Here is a 19,465-nt window from a genome sequence, read left to right as displayed (position 1 = left end):
AAATTGACAATAAAACTGTGCTTATTGAGATTAAGTGCACATATAAGTTCAGAGATGAACCTTTCATCTTGTATGAAGAAAGGCGCAGTCTGTTGCCTTACTTAGTTTTCAGTGGGGATGAAATTGTATTGAAAACAACACATAGCTACTACACTCAAATCCAAGTGCAAATGTATATAATGAACCTTTACAGGGCCATTCTCTATATTCACAGTCCTAAACACTCAGTGATAGTAAAAGTAAACCGGGATGAGGCCTTTCTGTGTGGAATCTGATTCCAAAGATGGAGTATTTTTATTTTAAGTTTTTAATTCAGTTGTTCTAGATCTCAATACTTTATTTCCTCAGCTGATTCAAGATGCTTCGCTCAAGTTACTTTACATTGCATAACCACGTTTTTTATCATGTACGCACTGAATTCCTTATTAATTTTGAACCCCTATCCATTTTTTTAATTCCAGGAATATCCAATTATTAAACATACTTAAGAATTTTGTATTCAGAAGTTATGTAATGAAAATGTGTTATGTGATATTTATTGTCATGAAGCAACTCTGGCTATAACAGGTGCATTTTGAAAGGACGTGCCATGTTAATTTAATACACCTGGAGATTTTAAGTGTTTGAGCATGAATTTTTGTTCTAATGGTAGCTTTTTCATTTTTTAGTCCAAGTGTCCCCGAGTCATGACATAGGAAAATTTGCCAGATAAAGCATTAACATATTTCATCCATAATAAAACTGCATTTCAGTAAAAAACAGTGAAATGCATTAAATTTTTTAGTAAAGCACAAGTAAAACTGAAAAATGTAAGTTATCCATAATATAGCGCTAAAAGTAGCATGCAAAGACCACATGACTAATTAGGGGAAGCGTCAAGCGTTGGTTTGCAAGTTTTATGTCCAAAGGACAACAGTCTCAAGCTTTTACTACATTAAATTTCGGTGCATTGTACTGCATTTTTATTGTAAACACATCTGGGCTGACAACCCAGATGTGTAGCACTGTTTATGCTAGTCAGATGTCTAAGTGATCTCATTTAAGTGTAGTCGGGTGCAGCTCATGTGCAATAAATCAGAGTTCTGTGATATGAAGTCATCGTCATTAGCCTGGCTATACCCAAAGCAAGGCAAAGGCCTCTCCCATATTTCTCCAATTAACCCGGTCCTGTGCTAGCTTGCACCCACTTGACCCCTGATTTGCTTCTTTATCTCATCTAATTATCCGCCGCCCCCCGCTACTTTAGTTCCCTTGGAATTCATGTTGTTACCCTCAGTGACCACCAGTTATCCTTTCTTCGCATTACATGTTCTGCCCATGCCTATTCTTGATTTCGACAAGAATGTCATTAACTGAAGTTTGTCCTATGACCCACTGTGCACACTTCCTATCTCTTAACATTACACCTATGATGAGGTGATATCAAGTGATGTTCAATAAACCATATTTTTGTGATACCATTTCAGTGCCATGTACTGGCTTGCATTTTTTGCTTTCACTATTTTGCTGCCATCTATGGGAGAATAAAAAGTTAAAAGCACAGATCTGCTGTGCGAAACACATGGTGACCAACACAGAACCTTTCACAACAAAAGTAAAACAAAAGTCCTCAGTGCTAGGATTCGCATACCCATTTATTGGCTGGGACACATACAATTGAGTTGTGAACTCACTTGAGTGCAAACATGAACTCTTATGAATGTAATTCATGCAAACTAAGGTATGGACTACATCAAGCAAAGCAGGCCTACTGCTTAATTATTGGAGGTTGCAAATTTACTAAGGCAGCACACACTGAAAATACTTTCTTCATGTGTGGTATCAGGCTAAGTGGTACTCTGTTCTTTAGAATATGAAAAATTTTTAATCTTTGGATTACTCTCTCAACATGGATACGTACAGAGGCAATCTTGTAAGTCATGTCCATGTCATCATCAGACATTTGACCACCTGTTGAATTAAAAGGAGGCATGAGTAGCACCACACCTTTCCCTTCTACCGTTGTGCGGATGCTTGGAAATCCTTTATCACTTAAAATTAAATCGCCTGGTCTAACAAGCTCCAGAAAGCCAGAGTCCAGAGTCTTGGGTAATGAATGAGTCAGTATGTCGCCCTCCATAAACCTTTGATACGAAGCTTATCATACCATTAGGAATTATACCAATTAAGAATTTCAGCGTGTATTCTCGCTTGTAATGCAAATACAAAATATGTTGACAGTCAGGGTTTGAGGGTGCTTCAGTGCGGGTCTCGGTACAATCTATTATTAAGGTGCAGTTCGGGTAGTTTTCTTTAAATGGGGCAGGCAAAGAAAGTTTGATTGCTCTCCGGGAAGGCATGAAGACCCAATCCTTCAGAGCAATGCTTAAAATACCAAGTGTTTTCTTAAAGACAGTGGATGCTGTTGAGGGTGCGACGCTGAAAATTACTCCTAGTGCACTATATGTTATCCCAAGACGTAGCTTGGCGAGAAACAAGCACAGCCTATCTTCATTTGACATAGTATTGCGCCTGTACTTCGGAGGAGGCAGCAGGTTCAAAAGGAGGCAGAAGACTTGCAGTGTCACTCCACATAAATCTTGCAGTGCTTTTTCTTTTTCCTTTAGACTGAAAGCCTTGAAATCTAGTTTTTCTTGCAGTTGCCATCCACACTTGCAACCTGCAGCAGAATAAACAGAGAACATGGTGCAATTTACAGGTAAATATACTTTAGCAAGAGGACTAACCAATGAAAAATGCTTTTTGCATCACCCTGCAACTATGCTCATTCATTCCCAAAAGAAAATAAGCACCACTTCTATAAAATAACAAAATGTTACACAGGAAGAAAAATTCACAACAAAGGTAATTGCACGAAAAAAAGAAATCCTCTGCTAGCCTTAATAAAATGTTAGCTAGAGTTAAGCACAACTGATAAGAGGAAACCGCAGCATAGTCCAACCTTGTCACTCATTTCTGTGTGCACAACTTGAGTAGATGCATCAGTTCCATTTGTCGCAGAAAGAAGTATAGTTAGCTTTCCTTGAGCCACACTCGCTTTGGTTTGGGATTCCTGAAAAAAAAATTTGTATAAATGACTATGTTGTATTGCACAGATATGTTCTCAGTGCTACAGGAGAACAGTGTTGAAAGGGCAGTATTAATAGCAAATTAATGTTGGATTTGTGTCAAGCTTTTTCTATAGACAGAAATATGATCCCATAATTAAAAGGTGTTCTTACAGCATCTCTCTTTGCAATGAAATGACTTTCTCCTGTGCCACACACACTCATTGAAGGATGTGAATCACTTGTGCGGATTGTCGAAGCCACAGCTGCGCTCATCTCCAGAGGTGCATCACTGAGATCCATCATGTGAATGTCCTGATGTCGACAGTCTGTAATGGAGGTTCCTGGTTTATCGCTTTATCGTCTGTACTTCGTGATGGATTTTCACTTCCTGCACCGGGCTGTCTAGAAGATATTGTCTGGTTGAGACGCCTTTGCCACCTGCATTGAACCAGTAAAAGTAACATATTACTGCCAACCTTAAAAAGGGTGCAGCCAAGCTCATCGTGCAATTAACTGCTATATTTTTATCTCATTGCCCTTTTGAATGCCCTCCCTGTTACAATCAGTGACAGGATTTAAAGTATGAAATAAAAAAGCAGAACTCATTAAAAAAACACAATTAAGGCTGCATTTTACACTGGCAGTTTCACATTTTTGATTTCATACCTTTGCGCTCTTTCCCTGTCAGGTGCTTTTTTTTCTGTAGATCGGAGGGAAAATGGTAGGGATGTAGGCTGGATGTTGGCTAATGTCACTCTTGCAGTTGCCTACAAAATGTCTGCTGCAAATTCTTGTGAGCTCCTTAGGCAACCAAACAGTTCCATCAGGGCTACATAAGAAAGAATAGTATTGTCTATTATCAATTGCCAAGGCAAACAAACACACGCACAGACACAAACGAAATCGCACAAGTTCCGAAGGGAGCAACTCAAATAATTCACGAGCTCCTCGAATATAGCATAATAATAAGTGCAAGTGTGATTCACAGGTTAAAACAGCATATAAATTCACAACAAAACAAAGCAAACTACGGCGTCTATCATATTGCCTGAGGTGGGTTCGGGCGTAAATTCACAAAGCAATCCTTTATTGCAGCAGTTCGTTCCGATGTGATAAAGCTGCTCTGACAGCGCCTAACTGTAATCACCTAACAGCGCAATGTTTATTTAAACGCGCTAGCATATTCATGTGCGAACTTGTAACAACGACGGCCACACCTAAAAAAAACAATACAGGAAATCAAAAGCCACTACGCAATCGCAATCCAACTTTTACATTTGTGCTTGCGAGAACACAAGTACCCGTAATCATCAGTGCAGTCGTCGCGTGCATGCTCAGCGTTGAGTACCGGCTTGTAACCAAAACGAACGAACACAAAATACAAACCGCCACAGCCGAAAGCACGGCATGGCTGTAGGGACTTACCTAACCCTCCTCACTGCGTTGATCCACGCTTGAAGTCTTTCTTTTTCATACCATTTCCCCGGAAATCTGTACAGTTTTACAGGTGGCTCAAGTCCCTTGGCGTTTTCCGCACTGTTGTGGCAGCCGACAACACAGCAATACTTCGGGCCCCGCTTAGGTAGGGCCGCTTCTGCCATTGTGCAAATTCCACAACACGCTCGCCGAACAACTGCACAAAACTGGCGGCGCCCTGCTGCGCCCAGGACGGCCTCGGAACGCGTGCGCACGCACTTGTCTGCCGCCGCGCACCGGCTGCTTCTCTTCCCAGTAGTTCACGTTCCGCCGCCAGATGGCCAGCAAACTTGAGCCGCGGGTCCCCGCGCCGAGTAAGGACGCCATCTTTGTTTACAATGACGGCGAAGCTTGGAGCGTGGTGTAGAGATTATTTTCAAATGTTTGCATATAAGCAGGCATAGTACCTGAAAAATGCTCTGTATTACATTTTAATCAATTACGACAATTGTGGTTTGGTTTTGTTAACTTGTGTTTATTTTTATAGCTTCATGAGAGCGAGTGTTTTCGATTGTGCTTGGAACCTCAAGCACTCTTGAGGAACCGGCATCGAGTCAAGCAGGATCGAGCTCGATTGCGCTTGTAAGTGGCCGCGTGACAACCGTCGATCTGCATTGAGTTCGATAAGCATTGACTCAGTGAGGATCGAAAGTGCCCGTGTGACAGGGGTAATAACTCACGAGGCAGTGCCATACTCTTTGAAGCTAGGTTAGGGTGTCTAAGAACGCGCAGCTACAAAAAGTAATTTAACGAAGATGACACATGTGGTGTGTGTGGTAAATTTATAGAAACAGTAGAACATCTCATACTACAATGTGATGGTATCCATCCTGATATTGATACAGTCACAGTCACTCTTCCGGAGGCCATTGGGTTTACAGATAACAATGGTCATGTAAATAAATCTGTGGTGAAAATTTGCAAAAACCGATTGGAAGATTGGTGGCTCAAAAGCAGAAAGGTGACATAAGGTTAAAAGTGTAGGAAAACTTAAAGAAAATGGCAGATTTTAAGAAATTATAACAGTTAAACAAAAATAAAGGAAAAAATGCTGAGCATGGTGGCAGCCGCCATCACCCGTTTCAAAGGGGACGCTCCTACCTTCGATCCACAGCCATAACATGGGTGATCTCCGGCAACACTGTTGAGTCAGGGTAGCAGCCGCCAAATCCGCCTGCAATGCCTCCACAATTACTTGTGTACACTGCGGCGTTTTTCTGGCTCCGCCAATGATCTAGACGCTCTTGTCAGCAGTGTGAGAGTGGCTGTCTCACGCTCGCTCCACGGTTTGCGCCATTCCTTCCTCCATGCTTTGCGCATATCTATAAACGTTGGGTCTTCACATAGACGAGCAGGACGACGCCATCTTTGTTTACACTTCTGGCAAAGCTTGGAGCATGGTGTTAAGATTATTTGTAAATATGTTTTCATATAAGCAGGTGTGGTGCCTAAATATGTTTTCTTGCATTTTAATCAGTTACAACAATATCACTTCCGGTTCTGTTTTGCTAACGTGTTTTTTATAGTTTAGTGAGAGTGCTTTCAATTTTGCTTGGAACCTCGAGCACTCCGACTCGTAAAGTGACCAGACATCTCGATTTAGGCGGGACATGTCCCTTCTTTGCGGGCGTGGTCCCGCTGTCCCGCCAGCATGCTTGTGAGACGGTGTTTTGCCCTGCCTTTCTTACATTGCCTACACCCGCTCTGCCTAGCTCCACCAAACCAGCCTAAATAATGGAAGAGACAAGCCATATCCAGGCGCACATAACTTCAGTCATATCGGTTTCGATGAGAATGCTTTATTTGACAAAGCCTGCAACGTTTCACATTATGTCACGACTGAAAAACTAGAGGAACGGAAGAGCCAAAAGAAGCCGGTCAGGGAACGATGGGTGGATGTTCTCCAGCGCTTTGAGACGAATGATGTGCCTTGTGACAACATGAGCGCAAATATGTATGGAGTACTGCATGTGGATGTGAGGAACAAATGCACCAGTGGAGAGGGCGTTTTCTTTCATGAACAAGCTGTGGTCTGTAGAGAATATGCAGTTTCAAGTGACTACACGTAAAGCGATGCTGATGCTCAAAGTGAATGCGCACATGACATGTGAACAGTACCACGGACACATCTGCAAGAATGAAGCAGTGCTACAGAAGATCCATTCAAGCCAGAAGTATTAGGTGTATGCAGCAGCTAGGCAAAAGCCACAGGAAAAGAAATGCTGCATGATATAAATAGAATAATAAAAACTGCATGTCTAAACTACTAGCCTCGTCATTCAGAGACCTGCCCATGGCCCGCTTTGGGGTCTGATGAATATGGTCACTTTACTCTTGAGGAGTCGTCATCAAGTCAAGCAGGATTGAGCTCGATTATGCTTGAAAGTGGCCATGCGACAACTTTAAACCTGCATTGAGTTCGATGAGCATTGACTCAATGAGGATCGAAAGTGCCCGTGTAACAGGGGCAGGGCTCTGAATGACTCCTGTAAACAGGCGATGAATAGCATTGGCGAGATCGTGTCTCCCCGACACCTTTTATCGCTGAATTCATGTAGGACTGTGGCACTTGTGCACCCTCGATATATATCCGTTATAAAAGTGCGTGCTGATGTACGAGTATGCTGTTCGCTCTTTGTGCTTAAAGGGGCTCTGAAACACCTTCCGAGGAGAGGACATCAACTTTCTCAATCACTGCATTATGTTGTCATGAACACCTGAGCCAAATAATACACTTCTACAAGCAGCAGAGTACCCACAATCACGCGCGAAAGTTGGAGAGCCCTTCACGGCGACATTTTCATGCTCGCACCCTGCTCTGTTGCTCGCATCTGCGTATACATGTTGAGAGGGGGCTATTGGTTAGATTCTTTCAAACGTCAGGCAGCTATCACGGCCGCGGCCAATAAGCCGCGTAGCTCCGGCGGGTCAGGAAGCTCTTCCCCGGTGGTGGGGCCAGCGGAGGAGCGCCGACCTTCCAGTTTGCAAAATGTCAAGAGAGGAGAGGGAAAGGCGCGAAGACGCTGAAATTCAAATTCTGACTGCAGATAACTCAGCTTCTACAAAGCGCATTAGAAAATTTCTTGCTGGACAGTATTCGTGAGGAGGCGTGCTTTAAGATCCCAGCCATACTGCAACTTTATTAGAGCCCCTTTAAGTTATGGGCGCAAAACTGTGGAGAACTGGTTCGCAGTCTGCCTGGTAGGTTTTGCATGCCTTGTGCCCATCCGAGTATCGCTGTACGCAGGGTATTTTGAAGCGCTTTTTTAATAACGGGAATGAAAATTAATGCCGTAATATTCGCCTGGATCTATGCTTAAGGAGCATTGTACATTTTGTGGGGGTGCCATTCTCAACAGATCATAGCGAGTCAATGCTGAGTGGTCCTCGTCTTGTCGTCCAGTCTTCTTCACGCAGTTTCAAAATGACTCAACTCAAGAACCAGCCCAACTTCACGCCTTACTCCAGCCCTACTCCCATTGCGGCGATGACGCAGCGCAATGAAATCCATCTATTGACACCCACCTCACTAGGAACATCCTAGCGCCGTTCCTGAGACGCAAGGCCTCCCTTCAACCAAATAAAAAGGAACCAGAGGTAGCGGGCCCAACTCATGACGCAAGGGGAGAGTCTTGAGTGCAATCTACCTTGTTCACAAGACGTGGCGCACTCCGGGGCGAAAACTGGTTGAAAACAAATGCACGTAGGATACGATGCGCGATCCGCTTAGCTGATCGGGACGCGAGTCCCGATTCTTGCAGAGCTAATGAGGAAAGCGCGTCTAAACAGCGTTTATATACACGCCATACGTTGTCACATCACGTGACCTGACAGTGTCGCCATATCGATAAAACTCATTTAAGATAAAATGTCAAAGGAAAAGCCACCACAGTGAAGATTATGGACCAAGGTGTACCTTTGGTAGACATGGTACATCACGGGGTTTTAACTAGGTTAAACTTATTACCGTGCGAAAGCATTCTCTAATCGTCAAAGTCAAATTTTGGCAATGGCCCGGGCCAAATGTGGAGGTCGCCATCGTGTCGGGCACGCTCAATTACTGTTGGACATCGATTTTGGTCCAAATTGGCCAAGGTCGAATTTTGGGGGTGGCCCGGGCCAAATTTGGAGATCACCATTGTGTCAGACCCGATCAGTTATGGTTGTACATCTGGCGTTTAACTTAAGGCTGCTGCTAAGCGGCTCATCAAGGTCAAGGATCGCACCAACAGAGATCGACTTCTGCATCTAGTAGAGAGGTGCTCGAACCTGATCTCGGCTACGTTTCATTTCGATAGAGTTGAAACGCGAAAGGCACATGGATAAAGACCCCAGGTGGTCGAAATTATTCTGCAGACCTCCACTATGACACCTCTTTCTTCTTTCACTGCCTCCTTCACCCTTCCCTTATGGCACAGTTTGGGTGTCCATGGAGATATGTGACACTGCATCATTTCCTTTCCTCAAAAACCAATTTTCATTTCTTTTTTGCTCGTAGAACTATCCCTCTAAAAGAGGTGGGACAGAGGCAGGCGACAACACAGGCAGTTTTTGTACACTGGCCTGCAATAATACCCAGCTATGTCCTGAGGATGTGTTATCGAAGTGCAACAAGTGAGCGCTCATCGACCGGCCTGTGATGCCTTTCGTCTTTTTGTCCGCACATAAAACCCTGTGGATGCGTCGCTGTACAACATTCACCAGAGTAAAAGTGGATTTCAAGGTATAGTTTTCTGCTTAAAAACAAATAGCTCAAACATAATTGAAACATCGTACCCAAGATAAAAAATTAGCACTGTGCTTATCTGTCGGTTTTCCACCAACGACAAAGAAAACGAGAGGTCTTTCCTGTCAATGTTTGCAACCCAAAGCCGTCACTGCTCTTCGCCTGCAGGAAATCAATGCAGCTGAAAAGGCCTGCAACCAGATAGTGCCGGCGTGGCTGGCTTCTCATGTTTCTGTTTTCACTTTCGGTAGTTGTTGCATCCAAAGAAGATGCAATGGTTTCCAGTGGCTCTTGAGCTTGTAGTCGTAGAGCTAAATCCACGAAAGAGCAAGAACGTGACAAAAATGAATCAATCACCAAGCTAGCACACTGAACACGTGGCACGGGCATCGCCAATTGCTCAGGCCAGATAGTAGAATGGTAGTCGGCGTGCTGCCGACGAACTGGGTGTGCAGAAGACGGAAAATGGTGTATATACCCGCAAGTCAGCTACCGCCAGCGAAGCCACGGGCTAAAGGCACCGACCAGCCAGCTCCTGCCAATTATTTCAGCTAAATAAAAGTTTACTCTCTCAATCTCTTCCTCGTCGTTGTTGGCTAGGCATTTTTGTCACCCGGTATTGTCACAGACAGCTGTCTATGGCACAAACTGGTTGCGGATATTCCTGAATGATACTGCCGGGACGGCTCAGAGTCGCACAGATGGCCACTAAGGACAGTGTCAATTGGAGTTCCCACTCAGAGACAACATGCGGAAACCACGCAGCCATCACACACCCTCGACGAAAACTGCGCACTTCCAGTGGCCCTACTGTGAGGCTGCTGCTGCTAAGCAAAAACGTGCGCCCAGCGTGACAGCAGTGGTGGATGGAGCCTTGCAAGTGGCACAGGCCTTCCAGCTGAGCTCGAAGAATGCTTTATTCTCACGGTCCTTCCCCTCAACACCTTGCACTCCTCAAGAGAGAACACATACACTCGCAGAGAAATGTTCTCCAGGCACCATGGTTGAACCTGGCCAATCGCTGGCTACCTTCCACGCATGGAAAATGCCCCCATCCGAACAGAGTGCTGAACCCTAGGTACATTAGCACAGCCTGTTCTGAGCGAGAATTCATGGTACATGCAAGGCCAGACGCGACGTATCTGGTCTTTCTCCACGGTGTACAATGAGACCGCTCCAGCACACAGTTGTGAAGTATACACTCAGCAGTGCATAACGCGGGGCATTTGCTACAAAGTATCACACACGAGGAACTTTTCGGCCACAACATGGCAAAAGTCCACACATACACACACACATGCACACACGCACACACACACACACACAAAGATGTGCTGGGACTACTGCGACGACAAGCGCACAAAATCCTGTGTGCACTATTCACAAGAAGTCATTGCCACTGTATGCCCCGAAAGAAGCGTTTAAGAAAATGAGTTGGTGGCTTTAACGGGGCTCTGCAATGCTGAGTACTGACAGTAACAAAAGCGAGAAACTGGCATATAATGATCAACCCATCGTCCTGAAGCAAAATTTTGCACTGAATTGATGTAGCACCAGAAAATCTGTGACTAAAAACAATCCTCCACATTTTCCCTCTCAGCTCATACACCAGTGTGAGCCCGAAAAGGTCGGGACAAGGCACCACAATCTACAAAAATTCCAAACAAACGATGTAAACACTGTTTATATATCAGTTAAAATCAAAACTCGCTACACTAAAAATAAACAAGTGCGAAGTCTCATGCAAAACACAAGACTGGTACAGGCAGGTAAAACAATAAAATGGCACGAGCCAAGCTTAAAGATAACGTAGTCAAGGGTTCGACAGAATCCTGCCTGGAGAGGGGGAAGCATAGTGGTTGAATAAAACATACACTCGTCAAAAATGTTTCTAAAACATGATGTTTCGCAATCCCTTGTGCACAATGACCATGGACGGAATGGGCGTAGTTATCCGGGAGATTACCCTGCGTCTTGTTAATAACGTTATCTGTAGTCTGTATATAAAACATTCTAAAAGCAGTCATGACGATAAAGGTTTAATTGTATCTAAGATTGTGGCGTTTTTCCAGTCAATGGTGTGCTTCATTCCTTGGGCATGTTCTGCCAGTGGGCTCGATGACGTGCGACATTTGTTGACATCGTTCTTGTGTTCTCTTAATTGCCTGACTTGCCAATGTATGATGCATCGCAGACTTTGCAGGGGATTTTGCACACAACTCTGGCGTAATGTGGGCGCTCCAGACGATCTTTAACGTGACAGAGCTGTTGTTTTAGCTTGCTGGATTGCGCACGTCGTATTTTGAAATGTTCGAGCCAGAGCCTCACTTCTCCCCCAAGCGTAAGGCACGCTCGCGCACTTCTGTTGTCCGATGAGTCTAGGTTCGGCAGGTTGCAGAGAGCGGCCTTGTTCGTTTTGCAGCAGTTGTTGAGGATAACCATTTTCCTCGAGGTCGACGCGGACATTTTTTTTTTGCTCGGAACAGCGCAGACCGGAATTGGTGCAAAGACGAGCTGCACGGTTATATAGAGTGGACACGACGGAATGTTTGTGGCCAATGTGGTGGGCAGATTGAAAATCCAAGTACTTCCCAGTGTGTGTGGGTTTCCGGAAAACGGTAGTGGCAACACCATCGGGAGTGCGGAGAACAAAGACATCAAAGAAAGCAATCCTTTCGGAGACTTCTTCTTCCACTGTGAACAGAACTGTTGGTTGAAAAGAATTTAGATGGTCCAGAGATGGTTTGGCGTCCTTGCGATGAATTACACAGAATGGTTATCAACAACTGCTGCAAAACGAACAGCACCGCTCCCTGCAACCTGCCGAGCCCAAACTCATCGAACAACAGAAGCGCGCGAGCGTGCCTTACGCCCGGGGAACAAGTGAGGCTCTGGCACGAATATTTGCAAAATACGACATGCACATTGCGCAGGTGCCGTCCAGCAAGCTGAAACAACAGCTCTGACACGTTAAAGATCGTCTAGAGTGCCCATGTTACCCCGGAGTTGTACACAAAATCCCCTGCAAAAACTGTGATACATAATAAATACGTTGGCGAGTCAGGTGACTTAAGAGATGATTAAGAGAACACAAGAACGACGTCAACAAATGTCGCATGTCATCGAACACACTGGCAGAGCATGCTCAAGGAATGAAGCACACCATTGACTGGGAAAATGCCACAATCTTAGATACAATCTTAGATACAATGAAACCTTTATCGTCACAACTGCTTTTAGAATCTTTTTATATAGACTACGGATGACGTTATTAACAGGACGAAGGGTAATCACCCGGATAACTACACCCATTCACTGTGCTGTCAAGTGCCCATATAAGAAGACAGACTACGGATAACGTTATCAACAGGATGAAGGGTAATCACCCGGATAACTACACCCATTCACTGTGCTGTCAAGTGCCCATGTAAGAAGACAGACTACGGATAACGTTATTAACAGGACGAAGCGTAATCACCCGGACAACTACACCCATTCACTGTGCTGTCAAGTGCCCATATAAGAAGACAGACTACGGATAACGTTATTAACAGGACGAAGGGTAATCACCCGGACAACTACACCCATTCACTGTGCTGTCAAGTGCCCATATAAGAAGACAGACTACGGATAACGTTATTAACAGGACGAAGGGTAATCACCCGGACAACTACACCCATTCACTGTGCTGTCAAGTGCGCATATAAGAAGACAGACTACGGATAACGTTATTAACAGGACGAAGGGTAATCACCCGGACAACTACACCCATTCACTGTGCTATCAAGTGTGCATATAAGAAGTGGCCGATTCCGTCCATCGTCACTGTGAACAAGGGAAGGGGTCCCGAAACATCATGTTTTAAAACCATTTTTGGCGAGTGTACGTTACATTCAACCCCAAAGGTTAAAGATGAGTCTTTGGGCTGCTAACACTTAAAGGGACAATGAAATGATACCTACTGAGGTAAGAAAAGCGGATGAGCGATAGGTATGTCACAACTCGTCCCCCACCTCAATTTTTAGTTAGCTTCATTAACACTGAAGGTTAAAAATGACACCCCTCTCATACGCCCAACTTCAGAGGCACACACGCCGCGCATGTGCAGAAGCCAGACTGCGCATGCGCGGGCGCAAGCAGGCGTTTAATTTTCTATTGTCCCTTCAGAGCCCCAAGGTGGGTATTACATGGTGAGGGCGGCACCAAAAATTATGGGGACAATTAAGTAACTTTGAGGTGGAATGAGAAAGCATTCGATTTCCCATTGGTTGTTGCACCTGTTTGTGTCAGTTTCAGTGCAAAAGTCGGCCTATCAACCATCATATTTGGACTGCTAGCTGCATTAGCAGGTATCCGCTATGCTGGATGATGTGGATATTCTTTTTCTTCTAATCTTTTATTTCGATCCTCTATCTAGGTTGCTGTCTACAAATATGTTCCTCACAACCTTGTGGCCAGGTGATGTGACGTGATTTCGACCAATCATTTTGCTGCCACCTACTATGGAGGCCAAATTGCTCAAAACCCCGTGGTCTACCATGGTGGGCAGGTTGCGATGACGCCATAAGGTCATGTGACCCCTCGACCAATCAGCGAATTTCGTCTGGGTCATCGGCGGGGTTTTGGTGTGACGTCATGAGTTTGAATCGAGGGGTAAACTACTAGATTCGCTTTTCGCTCCCATAATGCCGCACAAACATCAACATACCAAGCATGAGAACCAATTTTTACAAAAAAAAACAGTTGGACGATGCTGTGCATTAGCAATCAAGTTATAGACGTTGCAATCAAGCAACTTCGCCATGATTCTCCGCTTGATAAGCCTTCGCAAGCGGAATTTCCCTTTCTCCTGGATTTTCATCTTCAGACTTTTCACCTCTATTTTTGTTACCAAAACTCACTTTACATTCGGGCAAACAGCGAATGTTTACTGCTCAACAAAGGCATCTCTCCAGTTACCCCAGCCCCACAAGGTTTGTGCTCTTCCCAATGCCTAACACAAGTTAAATATGATTTGTGTACCATGTGAGGTTAAAGAATATGGATTTTAAAAGACATGCACTAAGCTGAGCACGGTACAGCCAAACAGCACCGCTCTTAAAGCACAGGTAGTGTAATCCAGACCCATTGCCGATAAAAAGCCAAAACAGTGCATGTCTGGCAGGTCGCGTTACCAGCACACAGGCAAATTTCTATCATGTCCAGAGTGATTCCCGGCTCAGACCTGAGAGCGAGTACCCTTTGTGTTTGAAGAGTTCCTTTCACTACCACATGATGGCTAATGCAGGCATCTAACAATTTTCCTAGCATTCAATAATGTAATAATAAAAATCAATTTGAGAGACTAACAGGCAAAAGTAATTGCTAGCTCTACAAAATGCTGCTTTCACGTGTGAGCCTAACTAGGCACAGTCCCCAGTTTGCCTTGCAATCCCCATCTGGAAAGACACGTCAAAATAAAAAAATGACAGTACTACATATAACGCATATAATGTTGGTGCTGTTTGTCCACCAAACACCACAGGCAAGCTTTTCTGCCCGACTGGGCAGGAGCTAGTGCTCCTTTCAGGCAGTTTTGAATGGCCAACAGCAAGAGACTTTAGCTGCTCTAACACAACTCCATTACAGCGTCGCTCATAGCCTGAGTAACTTTGGGACGTTGCACATCATAAACTAAACAAAACAATCCGTTGCAATATGCACCAAAACAAAGCAACTGCATAGGCATGAAAGAGCGCTGAAGCCTAGTGGCGGGAATAATGCTTCAAAATTCTTCACCAGAAGTAAAAGCTGAGCTACACTCCAGTTATCAATCATTACACTAGACATCTCCGACATCCGCCATGAAATTTGCATGAAAAGGATAGCAATTTTTTTTTTTCCTTGTTCACCCCAAGAAGCTGTCAGCAGTGACCTTGGATAAAGTAGTCTTAACAGTTGCCTTGGCAGTGCTGGAATGACCAAATGCGGCTGTCCCGACCCGTTCAGAAATCTGTCGTGAGAACACACATGGCTACAACATGGAGGGCACACCGTTTATAACAGAAAGAATGGCAGTTTTCAAAGACAACAACAATGGTGTTCCTGCACCTAAATATCTTGCACAGATGCTCCACCTACTTAAACAAATTTTTTGCGTGTATGATCTCCGTCAAAAAGTTCCAAATGCATTACCTCTTTAGATACTCTGAAACAAGCATAGTGCTTGGACATCCAAATTCTGCAGTGCAGCAGCTATAATTGTTAGTGGGGTTGACTTTTAATATACTGTAGGCCATTAGTGAACACTGCAAAAATGCTAGACACTGCTGTCTTGGCACTGCAAGCTTATGCACAGAGTGCAGTGGCTGTCAGTACTGCAGTGCACTATGCCCTCCTGCTTGGCATCACTGATCATCATCTATGCAATGAACCTGACTAGCATGCCCAAGTGGTGCTGACACTGCAGCACCAGCCAAGTTCAGGCAGAAATGGGCAGCAGACCAGCGACAAGTAGGGACGAGGAGGACACTGGCAGTGTGGAACCAAACGTGTGCACTACTGGTGGTAAACGAATCGCAGAGCACCCTGCTGAAGTCAAATGTGCGAGCACTGGATGTTGTAGCTAAGATATGGCAACTCAGTACAATTTGAATTCACAGGTGACAAACAGCCAATTTCTTGCCCAAATCAAGTACAGTTCCATTTACAGGCAGGGAATATTGACGCGACAGTGTTAAGGCTCCTGTTCTGCAGAAAATTCAGTGTCATTATTGTGTACAAAAAAGCAGGTGGCCCTCCTACTACCTTGGTCACATGACCTTACGACACAATCATGACAGATGGCAGTTAAATCAGTGAGGTTGCTCAGGGAGAGCAATCTGGGTCTCCGCAAGCCCCACCAGCCAGGCCTACCCCCCCCCCCCCCCCCCCCCCCTGCGTCAGGAGTGGTACGAGGATTACCATGAATCTGTGAACGTGAAGTCGAGAATGACTAGTTTTGTATATATGGACATGCAGGCAGAACCTAGGAGAAGTGATACACAAAGAGGACCCTGGCTGCTGAAGGGAGCCTTTAACGCCACCGCGTCATACCCTTATGGTGGAGCTTAAGTGTTTCTTGAAGTTTTTTTTTTTTTACACATTTGAAAATGCTCGCGCAACTCTACTTGATGCTGCTCAGTAATGCAGCCGAGTGATGCACCAGAAGCAGGTCATTTTAGCTCAGCTGCCATTTCCCCACTGTCGCATTAAAATATATGCTGGGTCCAGCCACAATTGGTGAGTGTGAGGACAACGGCCAGGGCAATGTGTGCCACATTATGCATGGTGCACTCTCACTGTGGTGCTGCCGTGGGCATTGACTGTGACAGCACAATGTGTACACTGCAAGCAAGGCAGCAAGAATACGGCCAGCAGTCATTGAGCGCCACCTGCGGATGTCAGGTGACAACGGCAAGCCAAGTGTGTGCATGGTTAGTGGCATGCAGCCACTTGATGCTGCACCGCAAGATGAGCCACTGTGCACAGCCAGACCAGGTTGCCAGTTCAGCTTTTTCGAGCCAACTGCCACACTTGCTCAAGTGTATCAATTATCAGATGTTTTGTCTTAGTGAAACAGCACCTACAATTTTGAAGGGATGAAAGTGTTCAAATTAAGCTAGTTGAAAATAGGTTCAGGGGTATTTTTACACTGTCGTGTGTAAGCACCAAGAGAACCTAGTTCAGTCATATCCGAAAACAATTTTGAGGAAACCGACAATGACATGTTTGCAGCAACTGCACCACAAGGTGTTCAAATGCTTGCAGTCACCAAAATGCCTCGTTAGAAGGTCAGACACAAATTGCATGCCACCAGAAAGCTTGTAAGAGCTGTGTGCAGCCCTCCCTAAGTTTTGACCTGTGAAACTCTGCATGGAGGCGCCACCAGACAAAGCACCTCTGGTGTGAGACTGGTGCAATAGGCTGTTCTTGACACCAGAAGTGCTTTGTCAGGTGGCGCCTCCATGCAGAGGGACACAGGTCGGAACTTGGAGAAGGGGGTCTCTTACTTTTGCCCACAATGGTACATTAACCACCAATCTGCAATAAAAAAAAAAAAAGCACCACACACAAATTTTAGAAACACTAGCATCACGAAAAAGAAGACAGTCGCTCGTACCGGTACAAGGATCTGCTTGCTGAACATTACTCCTGCTCACAGATGCAGCAAGCATGGCATGAGTGCAGAGGAGGTGGAACTCACCCCACAGGGCTCAGTGGCACTAAAACAAACAAGAAACACACCGAGAACACTTTGCTCCATGTTTTCACTGCTCAATCAAGGTACGAGGAGTACAGTGTCCAAACACGGATTCCACTCAAGGAGGTGGCGACTACACGAAGTGACTTCAGATGGAACTACAATACTCAAAAAGCTAACATAAGAGCTGAGAGACAGCACAGCATGAACCCCCTTCAACGAGATCCCGCACACCTCCCACTCCATTGCACACGTCACAAGACAATGCCACACTCAGCAGTCTTTCCTCACCAGCAGCTCTTGGAAGGAGGTGTCCTCTGCACCATTCGAGAGCCGGAACATGCAACAGGCACTGCTATGCTTAGCCAGCTAAGGTCACCAGGAGCTGCAACTGAGGCCGTGCTTGTTGAGGCAGTAAATCCGCAGTCAGCTCAGCCGGGTCACAACTGGTGCCCAACGCATCACTGAACCACCTGGCAGGCAGGCCACTCATTTGTGCTGGCGTTAACCTGGCTGCAATCAGACTGCTGCTTCATATTCTGGCCACCACAAGTGCTCCAGGTTGAGTGGAGATCTCGGAAAGTGCCCCCCACCGCTGCTGCTCTGCCACATTGCTAACATTCACAGCGCAAGACGAACACGGACACGAGGGGAGACACCACAAAGCGCTGACATTCACTGTTGACCTGTGGCACTACTCAACCACACACACTTCCACTGCGAGCACAAATAATAACAAGGCAATGCAGCCCGTACCATGCGTACCATGCATGCAGAGCGAATAAATAGCAGGGTGTCAAGCAATGCAGCAGCAGGTGTGGTCGCCGCCATCCTTGTCTTTGCCAGCTCCCACACAGACACTTGTTCTTTTTCCAAGCCTAGTGAATGAGCCGCAACAAGCTGCCCAGTAGTTACGGTCTCTGACCACTCAAGGCTGGCAGATGACCGAGGAGTGAGCAGAAGGACCCCAAAATCGCAGCACACAAAAACACTGCACTCGTCCTTGCATGCTCTTTCCTCAAGGCTGTCAGGCCATCCTCTGAGAGCCTACACCAGCTTGCACCGCCGCTGCCTCCGCTTCAGGGGCTCTGGCCGGAGCACTGCACGCACCGCCTCGTCAAACACCTGCGTTGCCAAGGGTCAGTCCACAGAGGCGCACTAGCTAACGTTCCGCCAGAGCAATTTGTGCTCCATCTCACAAGTCATGTGCAATGCTGTGAAGGCTGCGACGATCTCAGCCAATCAGAACAGCGTGCACTGCAAAACGCATTCCTCTGCGCCCCTCACCCCATGACTGGCAGCGCACAATTTTGCAGCAGGCCTTCGCAGTGCTGTGCTCGTGCGTACTTTAACTGCCAGCTTAACCAGGGCTTAACCTTACTTTCAAAACACCATTCTGAACTATGTTTATTTACTGCAATAACTGTTTGAAAAATATCGTATATACATGACTGTAAGTCTATTTTTTTTTTATTTGAAAACCCGAATTGGAGGGGGGGGTCGATTTATAATCGGAACCAAAGCATGGCACCATAAATAAAGGCGAGACAAATGACATACCAGGGATGCTACAACATGGCTGCCATTTTATGTTTGTGCACAGTTCTACCCAATAGCATTCAGCATACTTTTTGGAAGAATTTTTCTTTTTTTTGTTAATTTCAACTCTGCAATCAGCACTCAAGGGAGTGTCAACAGTCAATGGAAGAGCTGCTGTTCCAATCAGCAGTGCTTCCTGGGAGTGTCAGTAGCTGATGGAATAGCCGAAGCTGCTCACACAAAGTTTCTCTTTGGCTTTGTTTAACGCATTTGACAACTGCCAGCAACATTTTACCAGTTTTGATTATGTGCTTCATCAAATTTGTGCTCCAAGTTCGGTAAGCGTACGGTGCTCGTTCATGGCTACATTCAAGATGACTATCATTCTTTATGCTGAAGAAACGAACAACTGCGCGATACAGTTGTATCGGCAGCTGCAAAGAGACAAAATTT

At 45.4% G+C, this 19,465-nt stretch overlaps 1 protein-coding gene and 1 long non-coding RNA gene across 6 annotated transcripts in view; both read right to left on the bottom strand.

Moving 5' to 3' along the window:
* Positions 1–1,614: 1,614 nt before the first annotated feature.
* Positions 1,615–8,284, bottom strand: LOC144124436 (uncharacterized). Its single transcript, XR_013313169.1, has 5 exons — positions 4,476–8,284; positions 3,717–3,879; positions 3,222–3,488; positions 2,942–3,052; positions 1,615–2,659 (listed from the first exon to the last, which is right to left on the bottom strand). It is a non-coding gene; the product is annotated as an uncharacterized LOC144124436 (long non-coding RNA).
* A 716-nt stretch (positions 8,285–9,000) lies between these two features.
* The window catches only part of Mtl (Rac family small GTPase Mtl), a 37,144-nt gene continuing 26,679 nt past the window's right edge, over positions 9,001–19,465 (bottom strand). For 3 of the 5 annotated variants that reach the window (XM_077657081.1, XM_077657083.1, XM_077657084.1), the window contains one exon: positions 17,417–18,598. In XM_077657081.1, coding sequence (XP_077513207.1) covers positions 18,521–18,598 — 78 coding nt within the window. In that variant the 3' untranslated portion in view covers positions 17,417–18,520. Of the gene's footprint in view, positions 9,564–17,392; positions 18,599–19,465 lie in introns of those variants that run through there. The other 2 variants (XR_013313168.1, XM_077657082.1) reach the window with 2 other exon arrangements.

Source organism: Amblyomma americanum, chromosome 3 (genome assembly GCF_052857255.1).
Source record: "Amblyomma americanum isolate KBUSLIRL-KWMA chromosome 3, ASM5285725v1, whole genome shotgun sequence".
Taxonomy (NCBI): domain Eukaryota; kingdom Metazoa; phylum Arthropoda; class Arachnida; order Ixodida; family Ixodidae; genus Amblyomma; species Amblyomma americanum.
The sequence above is the reverse complement of the archived record's forward strand: the minus strand, read 5'-3'. Positions and strand labels throughout refer to the sequence as shown.